Source organism: Oncorhynchus clarkii, chromosome 6 (assembly GCF_045791955.1).
Source record: "Oncorhynchus clarkii lewisi isolate Uvic-CL-2024 chromosome 6, UVic_Ocla_1.0, whole genome shotgun sequence".
Lineage (NCBI taxonomy): Eukaryota > Metazoa > Chordata > Actinopteri > Salmoniformes > Salmonidae > Oncorhynchus > Oncorhynchus clarkii.
Genome location: NC_092152.1, coordinates 47,510,941 through 47,527,265, shown reverse-complemented (window position 1 = coordinate 47,527,265; position 16,325 = coordinate 47,510,941). Strand labels below are relative to the sequence as shown.

The 16,325-nt window shown below is 44.0% G+C and overlaps 1 protein-coding gene across 1 annotated transcript; it reads left to right on the top strand.

Moving 5' to 3' along the window:
* The first annotated feature begins 2,877 nt into the window (after positions 1-2,877).
* Positions 2,878-8,085, top strand: LOC139411220 (serine-rich adhesin for platelets-like). The gene is made up of 5 exons (XM_071157230.1): positions 2,878-3,556; positions 3,664-3,974; positions 4,385-7,403; positions 7,586-7,667; positions 7,840-8,085. Exons 3-5 carry the CDS (start codon positions 5,193-5,195, stop codon positions 7,956-7,958), a joined length of 2,412 nt encoding a protein of 803 aa, XP_071013331.1. The 5' UTR covers positions 2,878-3,556; positions 3,664-3,974; positions 4,385-5,192; the 3' UTR covers positions 7,959-8,085.
* Positions 8,086-16,325: the final 8,240 nt, after the last annotated feature.

The following is a 16,325-nucleotide window of genomic DNA, read 5'->3' as shown; positions in this document are numbered from 1 at the left end:
GTACTTGAAGAACGATCTGGCCTTACGATCTGGCCATGTACGCTTATAATCTCCACCGGCACAGCCAGAAGAGGACTAGCCACCCCTCAGAGCCTGGTTCCTCTCTAGGTTTCTTCCTAGGTTCCTGTTTTTCTAGAGAGTTTTTCCTAGCCACCGTGCTTCTAAATCTGCATTGCATGCTATTTGAGGTTTTAAGCTGGGTGTCGGAATAAGCATTTTGTGACATCTGCCGATGTAAAAAGGGCTTTATAAATAAATTGTACTGATTGATTGATGATTGATTGTATGAAATGGAGTAGCATATATCCATCATGTAAAATGAACATTGAGCACTGTCTCCATGGAGTATAGCACTGCAGCCTTAGGCAATGTATATTTATGTGGTGCATAACATTATCTCATATCACATGTATGGCAAGACATGATTGATGTAATTAGATGCTCTGGAGAGATCCCACGCTCCTTCCCCAACACATGTAGAATGCTTAGAAACCACCAGAAACCTGTGAAATAGATCAACAGATGATGTTTTATCTCCTCTCAAGGTCTGTTGATTTACAGTATCTCAGAATCAGGAACTGTCATATCCCATGTGATATGTCAAAACAAGTTGATACATGGTGCATTGGGTTTGTATTTATTGTGGATCCCCTTTAGCTGCAGCAGTTACTCTTCATGGGGTCCAGTAAAATGAAGGCAGTTATATAATTGTAAAAACATTCCCGATACATTCACAACAGATTTCACAAAATCCATGTTCCTTTTTGATTTCGGGGCAGGCTGTCAACAGCACGTACTGTGACACTATGATAAGTCAACAATACCTCTAGGCATATCTGACGTCATGTATTTGATATCTTTATGTGAAGGTTCATGTCCATATTGACATCAGTTCATTGTGTTTGAGGACGGTTCACTGACCAGTTTCCAACGGATACGATTAGACTAGTTTAACAGTTACAGAACAGCTACAGTAGCCTATCAGAACAGCTGCAGTATCAGAGGCGCAGAGCCTTAATTAACGGGCTACACATAATGGCTGACGACAGCCAGGTAAGGTTCATTTTAGCCTACGTTTAATGAGCTTTACAGTTGTCCTAATCCCATCTTGTTCGAATGGCAAGTCTGCCTTAAGTGCAGAAACTATGGTTGATATTAGAAAATAAGTATGATTGGAAGTTTAGGCAAGTAATTCCAATTGGGGAATTGTTGTGGGATGTTAGCATACCATATTGCGCGTGTAGCATTCGTGCCATGGAGGATTGTGCAGGCCGGCAGGTTGCTACAGGATCCTAGTATCATGTCTGTTATAGGGATCAGATCTGGCTAACTTTTTCACCTGAACTGCTCATTGGCTGTCCATAATGAGCCCAGCGAGCAGGATGTGTAGCTGGGCTCTGCAATAATTAGCTCCCAGAGCAATTACAAATAACTATTCTTGTTTTAAAAGCGTCATTACACCTAGCAACATGACGGTCAGTCACCTCTAAGCAGGACTCAGTAGAAACGCTATGTGTTGGATTTGTCCATGTCTCGCTAAATTAACCTAGCTACCATAACAGCCGTGGAGAATTTATACTACAGTTTTAAGGGATCTCTCTGAAGGTTTTAGATGATACAGTGGTGCTTCGTCCTCTGGATGAAGAACCATACATCTCGGCTTGGCTTCATTGCATTATTATTTGGGGAACGTTGACATGCCATTTGTGTTGACGGATGGATGAAAATAATGTAATTATAGTATCGTTATACATAGGCTAGCAGGAAAATCCGCATGAGATATCCATAGAACTGAGCCCTGCTCCATTTCAGCACCATGGCACTGTCCCCTGACGCCAAGAACCGTGTCAGCTCTATGCAGCGGAACGTCTTTGATTTGAAATTATTCTGCAAGTGGTTATAATTTATTGCACGCCCTAGTTTTGCAGCTCTACAACCTCAGAATTATAGCTAATGGATGGCAGCGAGTTACGTTTTTGTATATGGTGACGAATGACGATGCATGATAAACCATAAATTAAACGCAAAAACGTGCACTTAGACATATTTTCGTTTGGCAGAACTTTGACAAGCTTTGATTTGTTTTCTAATGAAATTGACAAATCATATAGATATTAGACTTAGGCCTAATTGTGACATCATGTGTGTATGACATCTTTGAAGAATGCTCTGGCTTCAGCCAATCGGAATCGAGTATTCAACAATGCTTTGGCATAATTCAAGGACGTTCATATTCACTTCAGTTGTCTGCCGATGGTTCACTGACGTTTTTTCAAAGGAGGTATTAGTATTTCCTCTAAACAGCCTACAACAATAAGCTACACATGTCAGATGACAGCAAGGTATGGTTCATTTGCCTATTTTGAGTTTAGAGGAGAAATTACTAACAAAATATAGTAGATCACTAACACAGCAATAGGTCTCACTGGTTTGATCCATGGCCTGAAATCTGACCACTATTCCCGTTTTGTTTAAAATAGGAGCGAATAAGTTGTTTCATAAAGTCACAACCTAGGACTGATATTGACCTCTTATTTATCCACCAGAGCGTGAAATGGGAGGATCCCCCGGGTGACCAAAATAAAGTCGTGGAGAACATGAAGGATGAAACAGAGACACATGCGACCAACAAGAACAGGACAGGAGGCAAGGTAAGAAATATGCTGTCCTTTACACATGCTCTGCCTACTTAGGCACAGATCTGGGATTAGTTTACTATCACTAAATCCTAGCCTTAAAGCATTAGGAGGAGACGCTACACTGACCTTAGATCTGCTATTAGACCTATAATCTGTTGTCATCTGTTGTCATTCAAGTCCAGTGGCGGTGCCAAGAAGACTTCCGTGGAGGAGGACAGCAGCATTGGTGCAGGTCCGAGATTACTTCATGTTGGGTGCAGGTTGTGTTCAAATTCATCAGCACCGATCTGCGTAGATAGTATCTATATAGGTGAAAGCAATATAGTGGAAGCCCGCAGAGAGATGTGCTTTTACCTGTCCAGTGCAATCAAATCCCTAAAGGTGAAGGAAATTAGGGATCAAGTTCAGATTCAACTTTAGATTTCTCTTTGCGGTTTCCCAGAGTCTTCTCAGACACCCGGGTGTGGTTTCCGGGAAAGGGGATCTATCATTGAGCAGCTGGAGAAGGAGGCTCAGAGGACTCTAATGCCTTCTCTCAAGATTGGAACATGCTGTGCCCCAATCCTCCTCTCCTTCCTGAGGAGTCTAACTGATGAGCAAGTCCCATGTCTTTTTCCAACCTCACATACAACAACTCTGAATTTATAATCATAGTGCACCTTCTAACCACAAATGGGATTTCAAACACTACACTTAACCCTAACATCACTGTAACCACACACCTAACTCTTCCTGTAAATCAAGAACAAAAGATCTCATGGACTTGCTAATTGCTTAAATAAATACACGTTTATTTTCCCTGACATGGCTATCCAGTGACTCCACTAACTCAACACCAGTGTGCAGGTAAAATATGTTTCCTTTCTTTTCTTTTCTCTAGCCAATGGAGAGTGATTCAGCAGGGCATGAAAAATAATGTAAGTCTCTCCACATAAGGTTCTGGTCAAAAGTTGTGCGCCATATAGGGAATGGTGTCATGGAATTGCTTGATTGACAAAAACATTACTCTGTTTGTTGGCCATAGCTCACATTCGAGCAGCTCTCCATGCTGTGTCTGAAGATTGTTAAAGTCGTGACCCAGACAGCCCTCCGCATTCTCCTACCAGCGCTAGCTCGTATCATGGGGGTGAACCTGAGGAGTGGGGCAACCTCCCCAGAATCCCAGTGCTCTCTGACAGGGTCTGAGGATTCCTTAGGCGGTCTGGATGAGAGAGAGAAAAGGCTGCTGATCAGTGAGATGAACTACTGGACTAAGGAGAGGAGGAGGAATGGCAGTGCAGGATGACGCCAAAAATCCACTCGCAGAACCTCATCACCATGCTGTTCGCCTAAGAGGTATGTTCACAGCAATATTTCAACATAATAATTGCAAGACCTGATCCATACTTATCATAAATTATTAACTTGGAATTCACACCTTGTAGTTTTAAGTTCTGGTCAGAAATGTTGCCACTGGGGGGGTGGGTCCAGGTGAAAGTCATTTTTAACTGGGTAAGCCATGAAGTCATCTATGAATAAATAGATCAGGTACATGCCTTTCAGAAATAATCATATTCTGATGTCGTACAAACATAAAAATCAGGCAAAAAATCGTGTCAGTTGGCTTTAGGCTTCTAGAACTACGGTGGTATGAGAAGTAATCCATCATTGCTCTAATTTGGTTTTCAGGCTCACTAATGACCCAGATTAGATACAGTTGGTTACATTTGCATGGCTTAAGTGGTGATTGTGTGTTTATCTTCAAGGTCCCAGACCTCATTGCAGAGCTTGCCTGCAACTAGAGAGGCTCCCCTCATGGAGGAGCCTCTGAAGGCTCTTTTTGGGGTAACGGAAGAGAGCCTTCTGATATCCCTGGTTGAGGGTCACTCCAACCCCACCTCCTCCAGCTCCTCCGAGTTGAGCTGTGCTATCGTGGGGGAGGTGGTACACCAGCTTAACTCTGGCCTCTCAGTGGCCATTCAAGCCAGCCCGGGGAGTTGCCCCCCTATGGACAGTCAGGACATAGCAGCAGGCAAGGAGGTCATTCGGGTAGCCTCGGTTCAGATCCTGGCCGAGCTACAGAGCCAAACATCTGAGCCAGAGTGGGTAGGGTTTATCGAGCCCCTCATGGACCCTGTGACCGATGATGTGCTGGAGGTCATTGTCGGCACAATGGACAAAATGGCACAGGACTTCAACATCCTATTGGATCTGGCCAAGAAGATGACAATCTTGGGGTCTAAATTTCTGACCAATCTTCAATGTGACCTAGATGTTGAGTGTCCATCTGGGAAGGAAGGGACCACTCACTTTCTCAAAGAGACTGGATCCTCTACCAGTGTGGTGGCCAGAAAGATTCAGACCCTCTCTAGCCCCGACTTTCAGTCTAAAGCCCTGAAGGCGGTGAGCACCATCCTTACAAGGAAAGTCAGCAGCTCTTCTGGCATGGCTCCTTCCTCTAGGCCTTCTAGTGCTGCTCCTAGCCTTACTGAAGCCCCGCTGAATACCAGCTGCACAGCCCTGACATCTGTAACCTCCACTGCCACAGTGATTGTTAAGGCATTTGTGTGAGGCATGGAGACGATAGCATCATTTGAAGACACATGTGAAGCAGTTGATTGGCCAGTTCCTGTAAATGACCACAAAACAGGGTCTTCACAGAAGATAACCTTCTCTCTAGCCGGCACACTCTATGGCCGTATACGAGCAAAGCTGAGGGACCTTTTAACTCTAGCCGCTCGAGAAGAAGGTGTGGCAAAGGATGCTTCTCTTCGGGAGTCTTCAGACACCCTGGAAAAGGCAACTGTTTCAACTGTTGTGGTCCAGTTACCCAGCACCGAACACAGTAGAGTTCCCAGAGAGAGCCAACCAATACCAGCTCTCTGTCTCTCCAATCTGGATACCAGTACTAAAGAAGTTCTTAGCAGTGTTTTTTCCATCTACAAGTCAGAGTTATCAAAAGTGGAGAGTAAATCCTTAGCCGTTGTCAGTTCATCTGATGAGTCCCTAGAGGCTTGTTGGTTTGTTGATGTCCTTTCAAAGCTTGATGACTATACTATTTCCCAGTCACCCTCACCTAATGAAGACTTGAGCGTGAGTACTCAATATTATCTACTGAGCTCAGAAGAGAGTGTCAGAATCACAGAGTCCTCAACTAGTCTGATTCAGAGCATTAAGAAGCTCTCTAGCAATGACTTTCAGACTCAGGCAGAAGAGGCAGTGAGTAAAGTGCTGATGAGATCCAGTCATTCCTTTATCACACAGATCAGCCATACTGGTCTTCAGAAAAGTCTGCAGGCTGGCTTATCATCTAGCTCACCATCAGAGATCCATGTCCTTTCAGAATCCATGTCCTCCATGTCCTCTGAGAATACAGCCTCTGGATTAGTGGAAACCTTTGTCAAAGGAATGGCGACTATTTTCCAGAAAAATGAGTCCACTGACACTGTGCTACTGGAAAGAAGTGGGAGAGTTTCACAGTGCTCCCACGGGGGCTCCCAACTGGATTATACTGAATTGAGTGTTAAAATATCAGAGGAGAAGCTTTGGTCAACAGCTAAGAACATCTGCGTCAGTATGAAGAACACACTTAAGGATTTCTTCACAGGGCTGAAGCCATCCGGATCCGAAAGGACAGAAAAGGCTTCTTCCAAAGAGACCCTTGGGGAAATCCTGGTTGCTATCCAGAGTGAAATCTCAAACTTCGGGCGAATGAAGGATTCCAGGGAGCTCCTTCAGATCAATGATATGGTAGGAACTATGCTGAAGGAGATTGAGAAAAGTGAGGATGACAGTGAACAAGTCTGCCAAGACATCCCTCGAACCTGTTCATCTTTATCCACTTCTTTAAATGGTCGTAGTTCCTTGTCCAGCTCTTCAAAGGGTCCTAGGTCAGAGTGTGAGTTAGAGATCAACCTCCCTGGCAGTCCCATCCATGACGAAGTGCCTTTTGATCTGACCTGCCCCATCGTCAGGAGCTCCTGCATCGACACCAGGGACTCTAAAATGCCAGAGATTTCTACAAGTGACCTAAAGACAAAGATGATGGCACACACAGATGAACCCCTGCATCGTAACAGTCCAATGACTGACAGCAGCCGACCACCGAGTGCTAAAGTCTCTTTTCGATCCTCCACTCCGTCTTTCACCAGCAAGGGAACCTCTTTGGTACCAAAGGGAGAGGGGATTGACATTGAAGAGAAGGAGGTGTGTATCCCCAGCAGCTCTGGCCATCTGAGGGAGCTCTTAATCATCCCGGACATCAGCAGTGCCACTGCATTCCCACTGCAGTACTTGATGGACTCCAGCAAAGATGATGGCATCTGTTTTGTCACCATACTGGTGATAAGGTTTCTATCGGAGATCAGACCCTCAGCCCTAGATGGACCCTCCCAACAGGCAGCAGATCTGACAGAAACATCTCAGCAACTCATCAGACAAGTCCTGTCTGAGTTCTGTGCTGCATCCAGATTATCCAGGACACAGGCATATTCCCAGAACCTGAACATCCAAAGGGTGTTCAGAGGTGTACACAAAAACCTCATGGAGGAGTTTGGCTCTTATAACACCCTGCAAGCAGCTATGTCCTCCCAGGACCCTGCATTTGACAGAGTCCTGGTAAAGTCCTTGACCCAGCAGCTGGTACAGGGATGCAAGGAGGCGTCAAGACCAGCTTCTGCTGCAACAAACCCATCAGACCAGGCTGAGATTGAGAGGGGGGCTGAGCAGAAAGCAAGAAGGAGCTTCCTTTGCTTTTCAATGACCAAACTCAGGATCAACTTCAAGGTATAGCAGGGAGTTAGCATTTGTTTTTTGTTCCAGTTAGGTGCTTATGTTATTGATGTGGCTATGATAAGACAAATACATGAAATAAATATTTTTTATTCACCACTAAATTGTTGCCTTAGATTCAGAAGTGTTCCATTTATTTATTCTCTGTACCATTTTCTTTACCTTTCTTCTGTTAGCGTTCCAAGAGAGGAAACAAAAAGGACTGCCATTCAGTCCAAGACCAGACTGAGATTCCCTCTACTGATGGACATTGCATAGGTAAGGATGTTTTAGAGCTCTGCTATAGCTTGTAGTTTTGTTTAGGTGTGTGTTAGAAACATAGGAATGCCTACCAAACTCATAGCACTATTATTTTTCAACGTTACTATACTGCATCTCTCTCTCTCTCTCTCTCTCTCTCTCACCCAATCCATTTATCTTGTGTTTCTAGCTCCAGTTGGAGAGGTTTCTCCCTCCATATCTCAGCCTGTCAAAAAACGATCCTTGATTGTCAGGGTCTTTTCAGCAATGATGAAGCCGTTCAGGCGCTTCACCAAGAAGAACCTGTAACCTGTTACGCTGCATGAAGAACTACTTTTGTAACAGCAAGCTCACCATCAGAGATCCATGAGGAAAGAGGAATTTCTGCATGTCTAACCTTTCAAAGTCTATTTGATCAAATAAATGCCAATGATTTTACAAGAATTTCAAGTGTTTTGGAAGATTGATAATACTGAAGCAGATTTTCTCAGAGAAATGCACTAGTTCCCCCTTGGTTACACATTTATTGTTCAGCTTTTGAGTTGGCAGGACATAGGGCGTCAGGTAGCCTTGTGGTTAGACCGTTGGGCCAGTAACTGAAAGGTTGCTAGCGTCAGATCCCTGAGCTGGCCATGTAAAAATATGTCGTTCTGCTCCTGAACAAGGTAGTTAACCCACTGTTCCTAAGCTGTCATTGTAAATAAGAATTTGTTCTTAACTGACTTATCTAGTAAAATAAATAAAATAACCAGAGCTTGACTCTAATACAATAGTTGCTGCATAGACTGTCAGATAACCAGATGTTCTCTATTAATTTAGTTAGATTGGTAAGAGCTTATTAGCAGCAAGGGGAAAACACATAGAGGAGAATTAGCTATCTGCAGCTAGATCAACCCTCTGAGATGCTTTCTATATTTTTTTAATATTTTTTTTTATTTCACCTTTATTTAACCAGGTAGGCAAGTTGAGAACAAGTTCTCATTTACAATTGCGACCTGGCCAAGATAAAGCAAAGCAGTTCGACACATACAACGACACAGAGTTACACATGGAGTAAAACAAACATACAGTCAATAATACAGTATAAACAAGTCTATATACGATGTGAGCAAATAAGGTGAGATAAGGGAGGTAAAAGGCAAAAAAAGGCCATGGTGGCAAAGTAAATACAATATAGCAAGTAAAACACTGGAATGGTAGATTTGCAGTGGAAGAATGTGCAAAGTAGAAGTAAAAAATAATGGTGTGCAAAGGAGCTAAATAAATAAATAAAATAAATACAGTAGGGAAAGAGGTAGTTGATTGGGCTAAATTATAGGTGGGCTATGTACAGGTGCAGTAATCTGTGAGCTGCTCTGACAGTTGGTGCTTAAAGCTAGTGAGGGAGATAAGTGTTTCCAGTTTTAGAGATTTTTGTAGTTCGTTCCAGTCATTGGCAGCAGAGAACTGGAAGGAGAGGTGGCCAAAGAAAGAATTGGTTTTGGGGGTGACCAGAGAGATATACCTGCTGGAGCGCGTGCTACAGGTGGGTGATGCTATGGTGACCAGCGAGCTGAGATAAGGGGGGACTTTACCTAGCAGGGTCTTGTAGATGACATGGAGCCAGTGGGTTTGGTGACGCGTATGAAGCGAGGGCCAGCCAATGAGAGCGTACAGGTCGCAATGATGGGTAGTATATGGGGCTTTGGTGACAAAACGGATTGCACTGTGATAGACTGCATCCAATTTGTTGAGTAGGGTATTGGAGGCTATTTTGTAAATGACATCGCCAAAGTCGAGGATTGGTAGGATGGTCAGTTTTACAAGGGTATGTTTGGCAGCATGAGTGAAGGATGCTTTGTTGCGAAATAGGAAGCCAATTCTAGATTTAACTTTGGATTGGAGATGTTTGATGTGGGTCTGGAAGGAGAGTTTACAGTCTAACCAGACACCTAGGTATTTGTAGTTGTCCACGTATAAGTCAGAGCCGTCCAGAGTAGTGATGTTGGACAGGCGGGCAGGTGCAGGCAGTGATCGGTTGAAGAGCATGCATTTAGTTTTACTTGTATTTAAGAGCAATTGGAGGCCACGGAAGGAGAGTTGTATGGCATTGAAGCTTGCCTGGAGGGTTGTTAACACAGTGTCCAAAGAAGGGCCAGAGACTCACCAGCAGCAAGAGCGACATCATTGATGTATACAGAGAAGAGAGTCGGTCCAAAAATTGAACCCTGTGGCACCCCCATAGAGACTGCCAAAGGTCCGGACAGCAGACCCTCCGATTTGACACACTGAACTCTATCAGAGAAGTAGTTGGTGAACCAGGCGAGGCAATCATTTGAGAAACCAAGGCTGTCAAGTCTGCCGATGAGGATGTGGTGATTGACAGAGTCGAAAGCCTTGGCCAGATCAATGAATACGGCTGCACAGTAATGTTTCTTATCGATGGCGGTTAAGATATCGTTTAGGACCTTGAGCGTGGCTGAGGTGCACCCATGACCAGCTCTGAAACCAGATTGCATAGCAGAGAAGGTATGGTGAGATTCTATTGTTTTCATACTGTTTTTATTTATTTACTTTTCTGCTCTTTTGCTCACCAGTATCTTTACCTGCACATGACCAGCTGATCATTTATCACTCCAGTGTTAATCTGCTAAATTGTAATAATTCGCCTACCTCCTCATGCCTTTTGCACACAATGTATATAGACTCTTTTTTTCCTACTGTGTTATTGACTTGTTTATTGTTTACTCCATGTGTAACTCTGTGTTGTTGTCTGTTCACGCTTGTTACGAATCCCTTTTGGCCCGACAGTCTAGGGGGGATGGTAGTGAGACCCGTAACATAACTCATGTAAATTATAACAGTGACAAAGTAAAAGTGAACGAAATAACCACGACAACCGAAACCGTCAAACTCAGGGTTTATTTCTAAACACACGGTAATGGGGGGAGCAGGAAAAAGGGGCTGAGCTGGACCCAAGGAAAGAAACAATAAGTATTCAAAACACCCCTAAGCTAGACTAGCCTATTTCAACAACAGCTAACTAACTAACCAAAATACAGTGGGTGGTCCGCCCAGTTCTAACTAGTGTGTGTTAACAAAGTTTTCCTACGGGTAGTGTATGCCCATGGGCGACTTGTCTTGGTTTCCCCTTTTTCCCACCAGCAACAAACAAACACCATAACCAAAACAATACTCACAGGTGATGACAAAGTGCTATGGAGGTGCTCAAACAAAAGAGAGGTTAATTAATACACAGAGAGCGCGTGCAAAACAGAGGTCTACAAACATGGCATTTACAAAGAGATTGAGCTTGAAATCTATATAGAACAGAGATCTACCAACATGGCATTACAAAGATTGAGCTCTCCTGAAATCTACCAAGAACAGCTATCTACCAACATGGCATTACAAAGATTGAGCTCTTGAACAAACAAATGATGGGGTTTTTAAACCATGGGGAAGGAACTGTGATAGGGTAGGAAACAGGAGGAGGTGTGTCTTCTGATTGATGGGTTGATTGTTGACTGATTGGGGAGTGATGATTTTCACCTGTGAGGGGAGAAGGAGAGAAAAGAAACACACACAGGATACACACAGACACAGGATACCTGTATCCGTAACACTCCCACCCTTAAAAGAGCAACCCTAGGGGGGATTGCGATCACAGTATTACAAATAATACTCACAAAGCAACAACCTTGCAAAACATACAAAAATCATTAGACACAAGACAAAAACTGGTTACCCGATTTTGTCTTCGGTAACGGTCCGACACAATCAACCACCACATGCTCAAATGGTTCACCTATGACAGGTATTGGACAAAGAGGAGCGGGAGGAATAACCTGATTTGGTTTTCTTGTTATCTGACAGGTGTGGCATGTCCGACAGAACTGCGCCACATCTTGTTTTAAACCCGGCCAAAAGAAATGTCGAAGGATCCGATCATACGTCTTTGTAATTCCTAAATGACCAGACCACTGGTGATCATGAGCAAGGGATAACACATTTTGTCGAAAGGCTGTAGGAATCACTATTTGGTAAACGGCATTCCAATCTCCACCCGCGTCAACATGGGATTTCCATTTACGCATGAGGAGATTACCATCAATGAAGTAAGCCACATTCTTCTTCTTCACCTCTTCTAACGAGACAACACTAGAAAAACATTTAGCAAGTTTGTTGTCAACCTTTTGGTTAGCAATCAGCTGCTCACAAGTGACTGGTAACTGTATTGCATCAGCAATAAGTTCAACGTTCTTTGATTCTTTCCTGGGCTGTTTGTCAGAGGTGATCAGCTTCTCAGAGGTATCACACAATCCATCCTCTTGATCATCCTCTTTGAACTGAACAGTGTTCGACAAATCTATCACGTCACCCTCTTGTAGTGCCTGAGCACGAGTGACAGCACAAGCGGGGAACACATGTGGATAACTCTGTGCCAACTCATTCGAGAGAGAGTGGTCACTTTTATCCAATACTTCCAATACGGGTACTACCTTTCCTCCGGCAATATCGTTACCCATTATAAAGGTCACACCTTTCACTGGCAACTTAGGACGTACCCCCACTCTGAATATTCCACTGATTAACTCAGAGTGTACTTTCACAAAGTGCAACTGCACTGGGACAAAACCCATTTCAATACCCTGCACTAACACACTGGAACCACAGTATGTATCGTCAGATAAGGGCAACACATCAGACAATATAAACGACTGCGCCGCACCAGTATCTCTAAGGATTTTAACCGGACGCTGAGACGCTTCGTCATTCGTTAGGGACACAAACCCATCGGAAATGAATGGTTCATAACTGCGGTCGGGGACTGGGTCTTTCAAACTACAGTTACTCTGAGGCACCTGTTTTGTTGTAGACCTCACAACCGTACGAATTAGAGCAACACCTGTTGGTGGCTTGGCACGAAGAGGCATCCCTTGTTTGCGTTTAAGCAGGAAGCAATCATTAATCATATGTCCCACTTTATGACAATAGAAACAGGAACGCTCATTCTTCTGCCGTGCTTGATATACTACTGCTGGTCGACTAGGGCTAAAGGTAGGAAACTCAGTGGTTCTACTCTGTTTGAGCCGAAAACACACTGTTGTGCGTCAACACAAACTCGTCTGCCAACACAGACGCTTCTGCCAGGGAGGATACTTTCTGTTCGTTTAGGTAAACTACAATGCGTTCGGGTAAGCAATTTTTAAACTCTTCCAACAAGATTAACTCCCGGAGAGAGTTGAAATCAGTTACCTTACTAGCAGCATGCCATTTATCAAACAGATTTCCCTTGTCTCTAGCAAATTCCACATAAGTCTTACTAGAAGACTTTCTATGAGACCTAAATCTCTGTCGGTATGCCTCAGGCACAAGCTCATAGGCACGAAGAACAGTAGCTTTGACCACTTCATAATTCAAACTGTCCTCTAGAGGTAGCGCTGACAAAACCTCTTGGGCTTTACCAGTTAATTTACACTGAAGTAATAGGCACCATACCTCTTCAGGCCACTTCAATGCTACGGCTATACGCTCAAATACACAAAAATAGGAGTCAACCTCCGACTCTCTGAACAAAGGTACTAAGGCTATCTGCCTACTAATGTCAAACGTGTTTGAGGACACAGCTGGTGAGGACGACTCACTAACAGTGACAGCAGGAACGAAGGCTAGCCTCGCTGTCTCTGCCTCCAGTTCCATCTGGCGCATTTTAAACGTCATCTGCCTCTGTTCTCGTTCTCGTTCTTTTTCTGCCTCAATTTTACACATCTCCAAATCTAAATGCCGCTGTTCTTTTTCTGCCTCAATTTTACCCATCTTCAAATCTAAATGCCGCTGTTCTTTTTCTGCCTCAATTTTACCCATCTCCAAATCTAAATGCCGCTGTTCTTTTTCTGCCTCAATTTTACTCTCCAACTGGAGAGTCTCTCGCCTAATTTGGGCTCTCTCTTCCACCTCTAGTTGTAACTGTGCTAAACGGACATCCCTCCTGGCATCACCGTTTGACAGTGGGGAGAGTGGTTCAAAATGGGACAATGTGGCTGGTGTTTTAGCCTCGCCCTCATTATCAGACACCAATGGGCTTACAGGAGCAGTAACATCCCCTACAGTGGTAGTATGCTCAGGCAGCGGTAACACAAGCACCTGCTCTTCCAACAATACATTTAACACTAGCTGTTTAACCTCCGCCTTAACTACACTCTGCGGAATCGATATTGAGTAATGGTCAGCCAAGGTCATTAAATCAACTCTACGACATTTATCAAAAACCTCCCACGAAGGATTATCCAAAAAGGACTTCAAATCAAAAGTAGCCATCTTACACTACTTCACAAGAGCCAACGAAAATAGCAAACACTAATGCTACTTCAGCTATGACGCTCAACACTGAACTATACCACTTCAACAATCTACATGAGCGGCATGGGTGTCAGTAAAGACAAATCCCGGATGAGGCTCCACTTATGTTGCGAATCCCTTTTTGGCCCGACAGTCTAGGGGGGATGGTAATGAGACGCGTAACATAACTCATGTAAATTATAATTGTGACAAAGTAAAAGTGTGAACGTAATAACCAGGACAACTGAAATAATACCGTCAAACTCAGGGTTTATTGTAAAACACACGGTAATGGGGGGGAGCAGGAAAAAGAGGCTGAGCTGGACCCAAGGAAAGAAACAATAAGTATTCAAAACACCCCTAAGCTAGACTAGCCTATTTCAACAACAGCTAACTAACTAACCAAAAATACAGTGGGTGGTCCGCCCAGTTCTAACTAGTGTGTTATAACAAAGTTTACCTACGGGTAGTGTATGCCCATGGGCGACTTGTCTTGGTTTCCCCTTTTCCCATCAGCAAACACCATAAGCAAAAACAATACTCACAGGAGATGACAAAGTGATTTGGAGGTGCTCAAACAAAAGAAGAGGTTAATTAATACACAAAGAGAGCGCGTGCAAAACAGAGGTCTACAAACATGGCATTTACAAAGATTGAGCTACTGAAATCTATATAGAACAGCTATCTACCAACATGGCATTACAAAGAGATTGAGCTCTTGAACAAACAAATGATGGGGTTTTTAAACCATGGGGAAGGAACTGTGATAGGGTAGGAAACAGGAGGAGGTGTGTCTTCTGATTGATGGGTTGATTGTTGACTGATTGGGGAGTGTTGATTTTCACCTGTGAGGGGAGAAGGAGAGAAAAGAAACACACACAGGATACACACAGACACAGGATACCTGTATCCGTAACAACGCTGCTATGCTTTATCTTGGCCAGGTCGCAGTTGTAATTGAGAACTTGTTCTCAACTAGCCTACCTGGTTAAATAAAGGTGAAATAAAATAAAAATAAAAATCAGGCACTTTTTTTCAGAAAACCGATGGCAGCGTCTATCATTGCTCTTCTACCATCTATCCCATGTCTGCACCTCCCTCTTCCATCAAAAACAAATTACCTGGTTAAAGTTAGTTAGGCTAGGGGTTAGGGTTAGGGTTAAGGTTAGAGTTAAGTTTAGGAGTTAGGTTAAAGGGTTAAGGTTAGAGTTAGGGGAAGGGTTAGCTATAAGGGTTAGGGGAAGGGTTAGCTAACATGCTAAGTAGTTACAAAGTAGCTAAAAAGTGGTAAGTAGTTGAAAGTTTGCTAATTAGCTAAAGTTGTCTGTGCTAAGCCTGAAGGATTTTTGTGGCATGACATAAAACCAGAAACCACAGCACAGAGGAAACCTCTGAGGGTCATAATGTCTGGTCCCATTAAACCTGGGGGAGGAGGAGTTTGAGCAGACCTCAGAGGACAGGAGCTGTCATGGTGTTAAGGACAGTAGATGAATCACCGCACTTTTTTGCTCTTGTTCCCTGTGTGTGTGTGTGTGTGTGTGTGTGTGTGTGTGTGTGTGTGTGTGTGTGTGTGTGTGTGTGTGTGTGTGTGTGTGTGTGTCTTGACAGAGGTAGAACGTGATGAAATACAGAATTGTTACTTTTTCTGAATTTTCCCTGCGTTCCCAGCATAAGGTGCTAGTAGATTCAGGCGCGGCTGGGAATTTCCTTAATAAAGGATTAGCTCATAGTTCCTGTGCATATGCCTTTCCCCGTTCATGCCTTAGATAGTCGACCATTAGGGTCAGGGTTTATCAGGGAGGCAACCGCTCCTTTGAGTATGGTAACGCAGGGGGTCACAGGGAAAAGATGAGTGTTTTTCTTATTGATTCTCCTGCGTATTCCGTGGTGCTGGGCCTACCCTGGTTAGCTTGTCATAACCCCACTGTTTCTTGGCCACAGAGGGCTCTCACGGGGTGGTCAAGAGAGTGCTCAGGTAGGTGTTTAGGGGTTTCCGTTGGTGCTACTACGGTGGAAAGTCCAGACCAGGTCTCCACCATGCACATTCCCCCAGAATATGCCGATTTGGCTCTCGCCTTCTGTAAAAAAGAAGGCGACTCAATTACCACCCCATCGACGGGGGGGTTGTGCGATAGATCTCCTGGTAGACGCTGCACTTCCCAGGAGTCACGTGTATCCCCTGTCGCAAGCGGAGACGGTGGCTATGGAGACATATGTCTCCGAATCCCTGCGTCAGGGGTACATTCAGCTCTCCATTTCACCTGTCTCCTCGAGTTTCTTTTTTTGTGAAGAAGAAGGATGGAGGTTTGTGCCCGTGCATTGATTATCGAGGTCTCAATAAAATCACGGTGAGGT

Excerpts from the sequence above, each read along its gene's own strand:
- LOC139411220 (XM_071157230.1), top strand. The coding sequence starts at position 5,193 with ATGGAGACGATAGCATCATTTGAAGACACATGTGAAGCAGTTGATTGG. Across the intron at positions 7,404-7,585 it reads AACTCAGGATCAACTTCAAG|CGTTCCAAGAGAGGAAACAA; the intron begins GTATAGCAGGGA and ends TTCTTCTGTTAG. Across the intron at positions 7,668-7,839 it reads TACTGATGGACATTGCATAG|CTCCAGTTGGAGAGGTTTCT; the intron begins GTAAGGATGTTT and ends TTGTGTTTCTAG.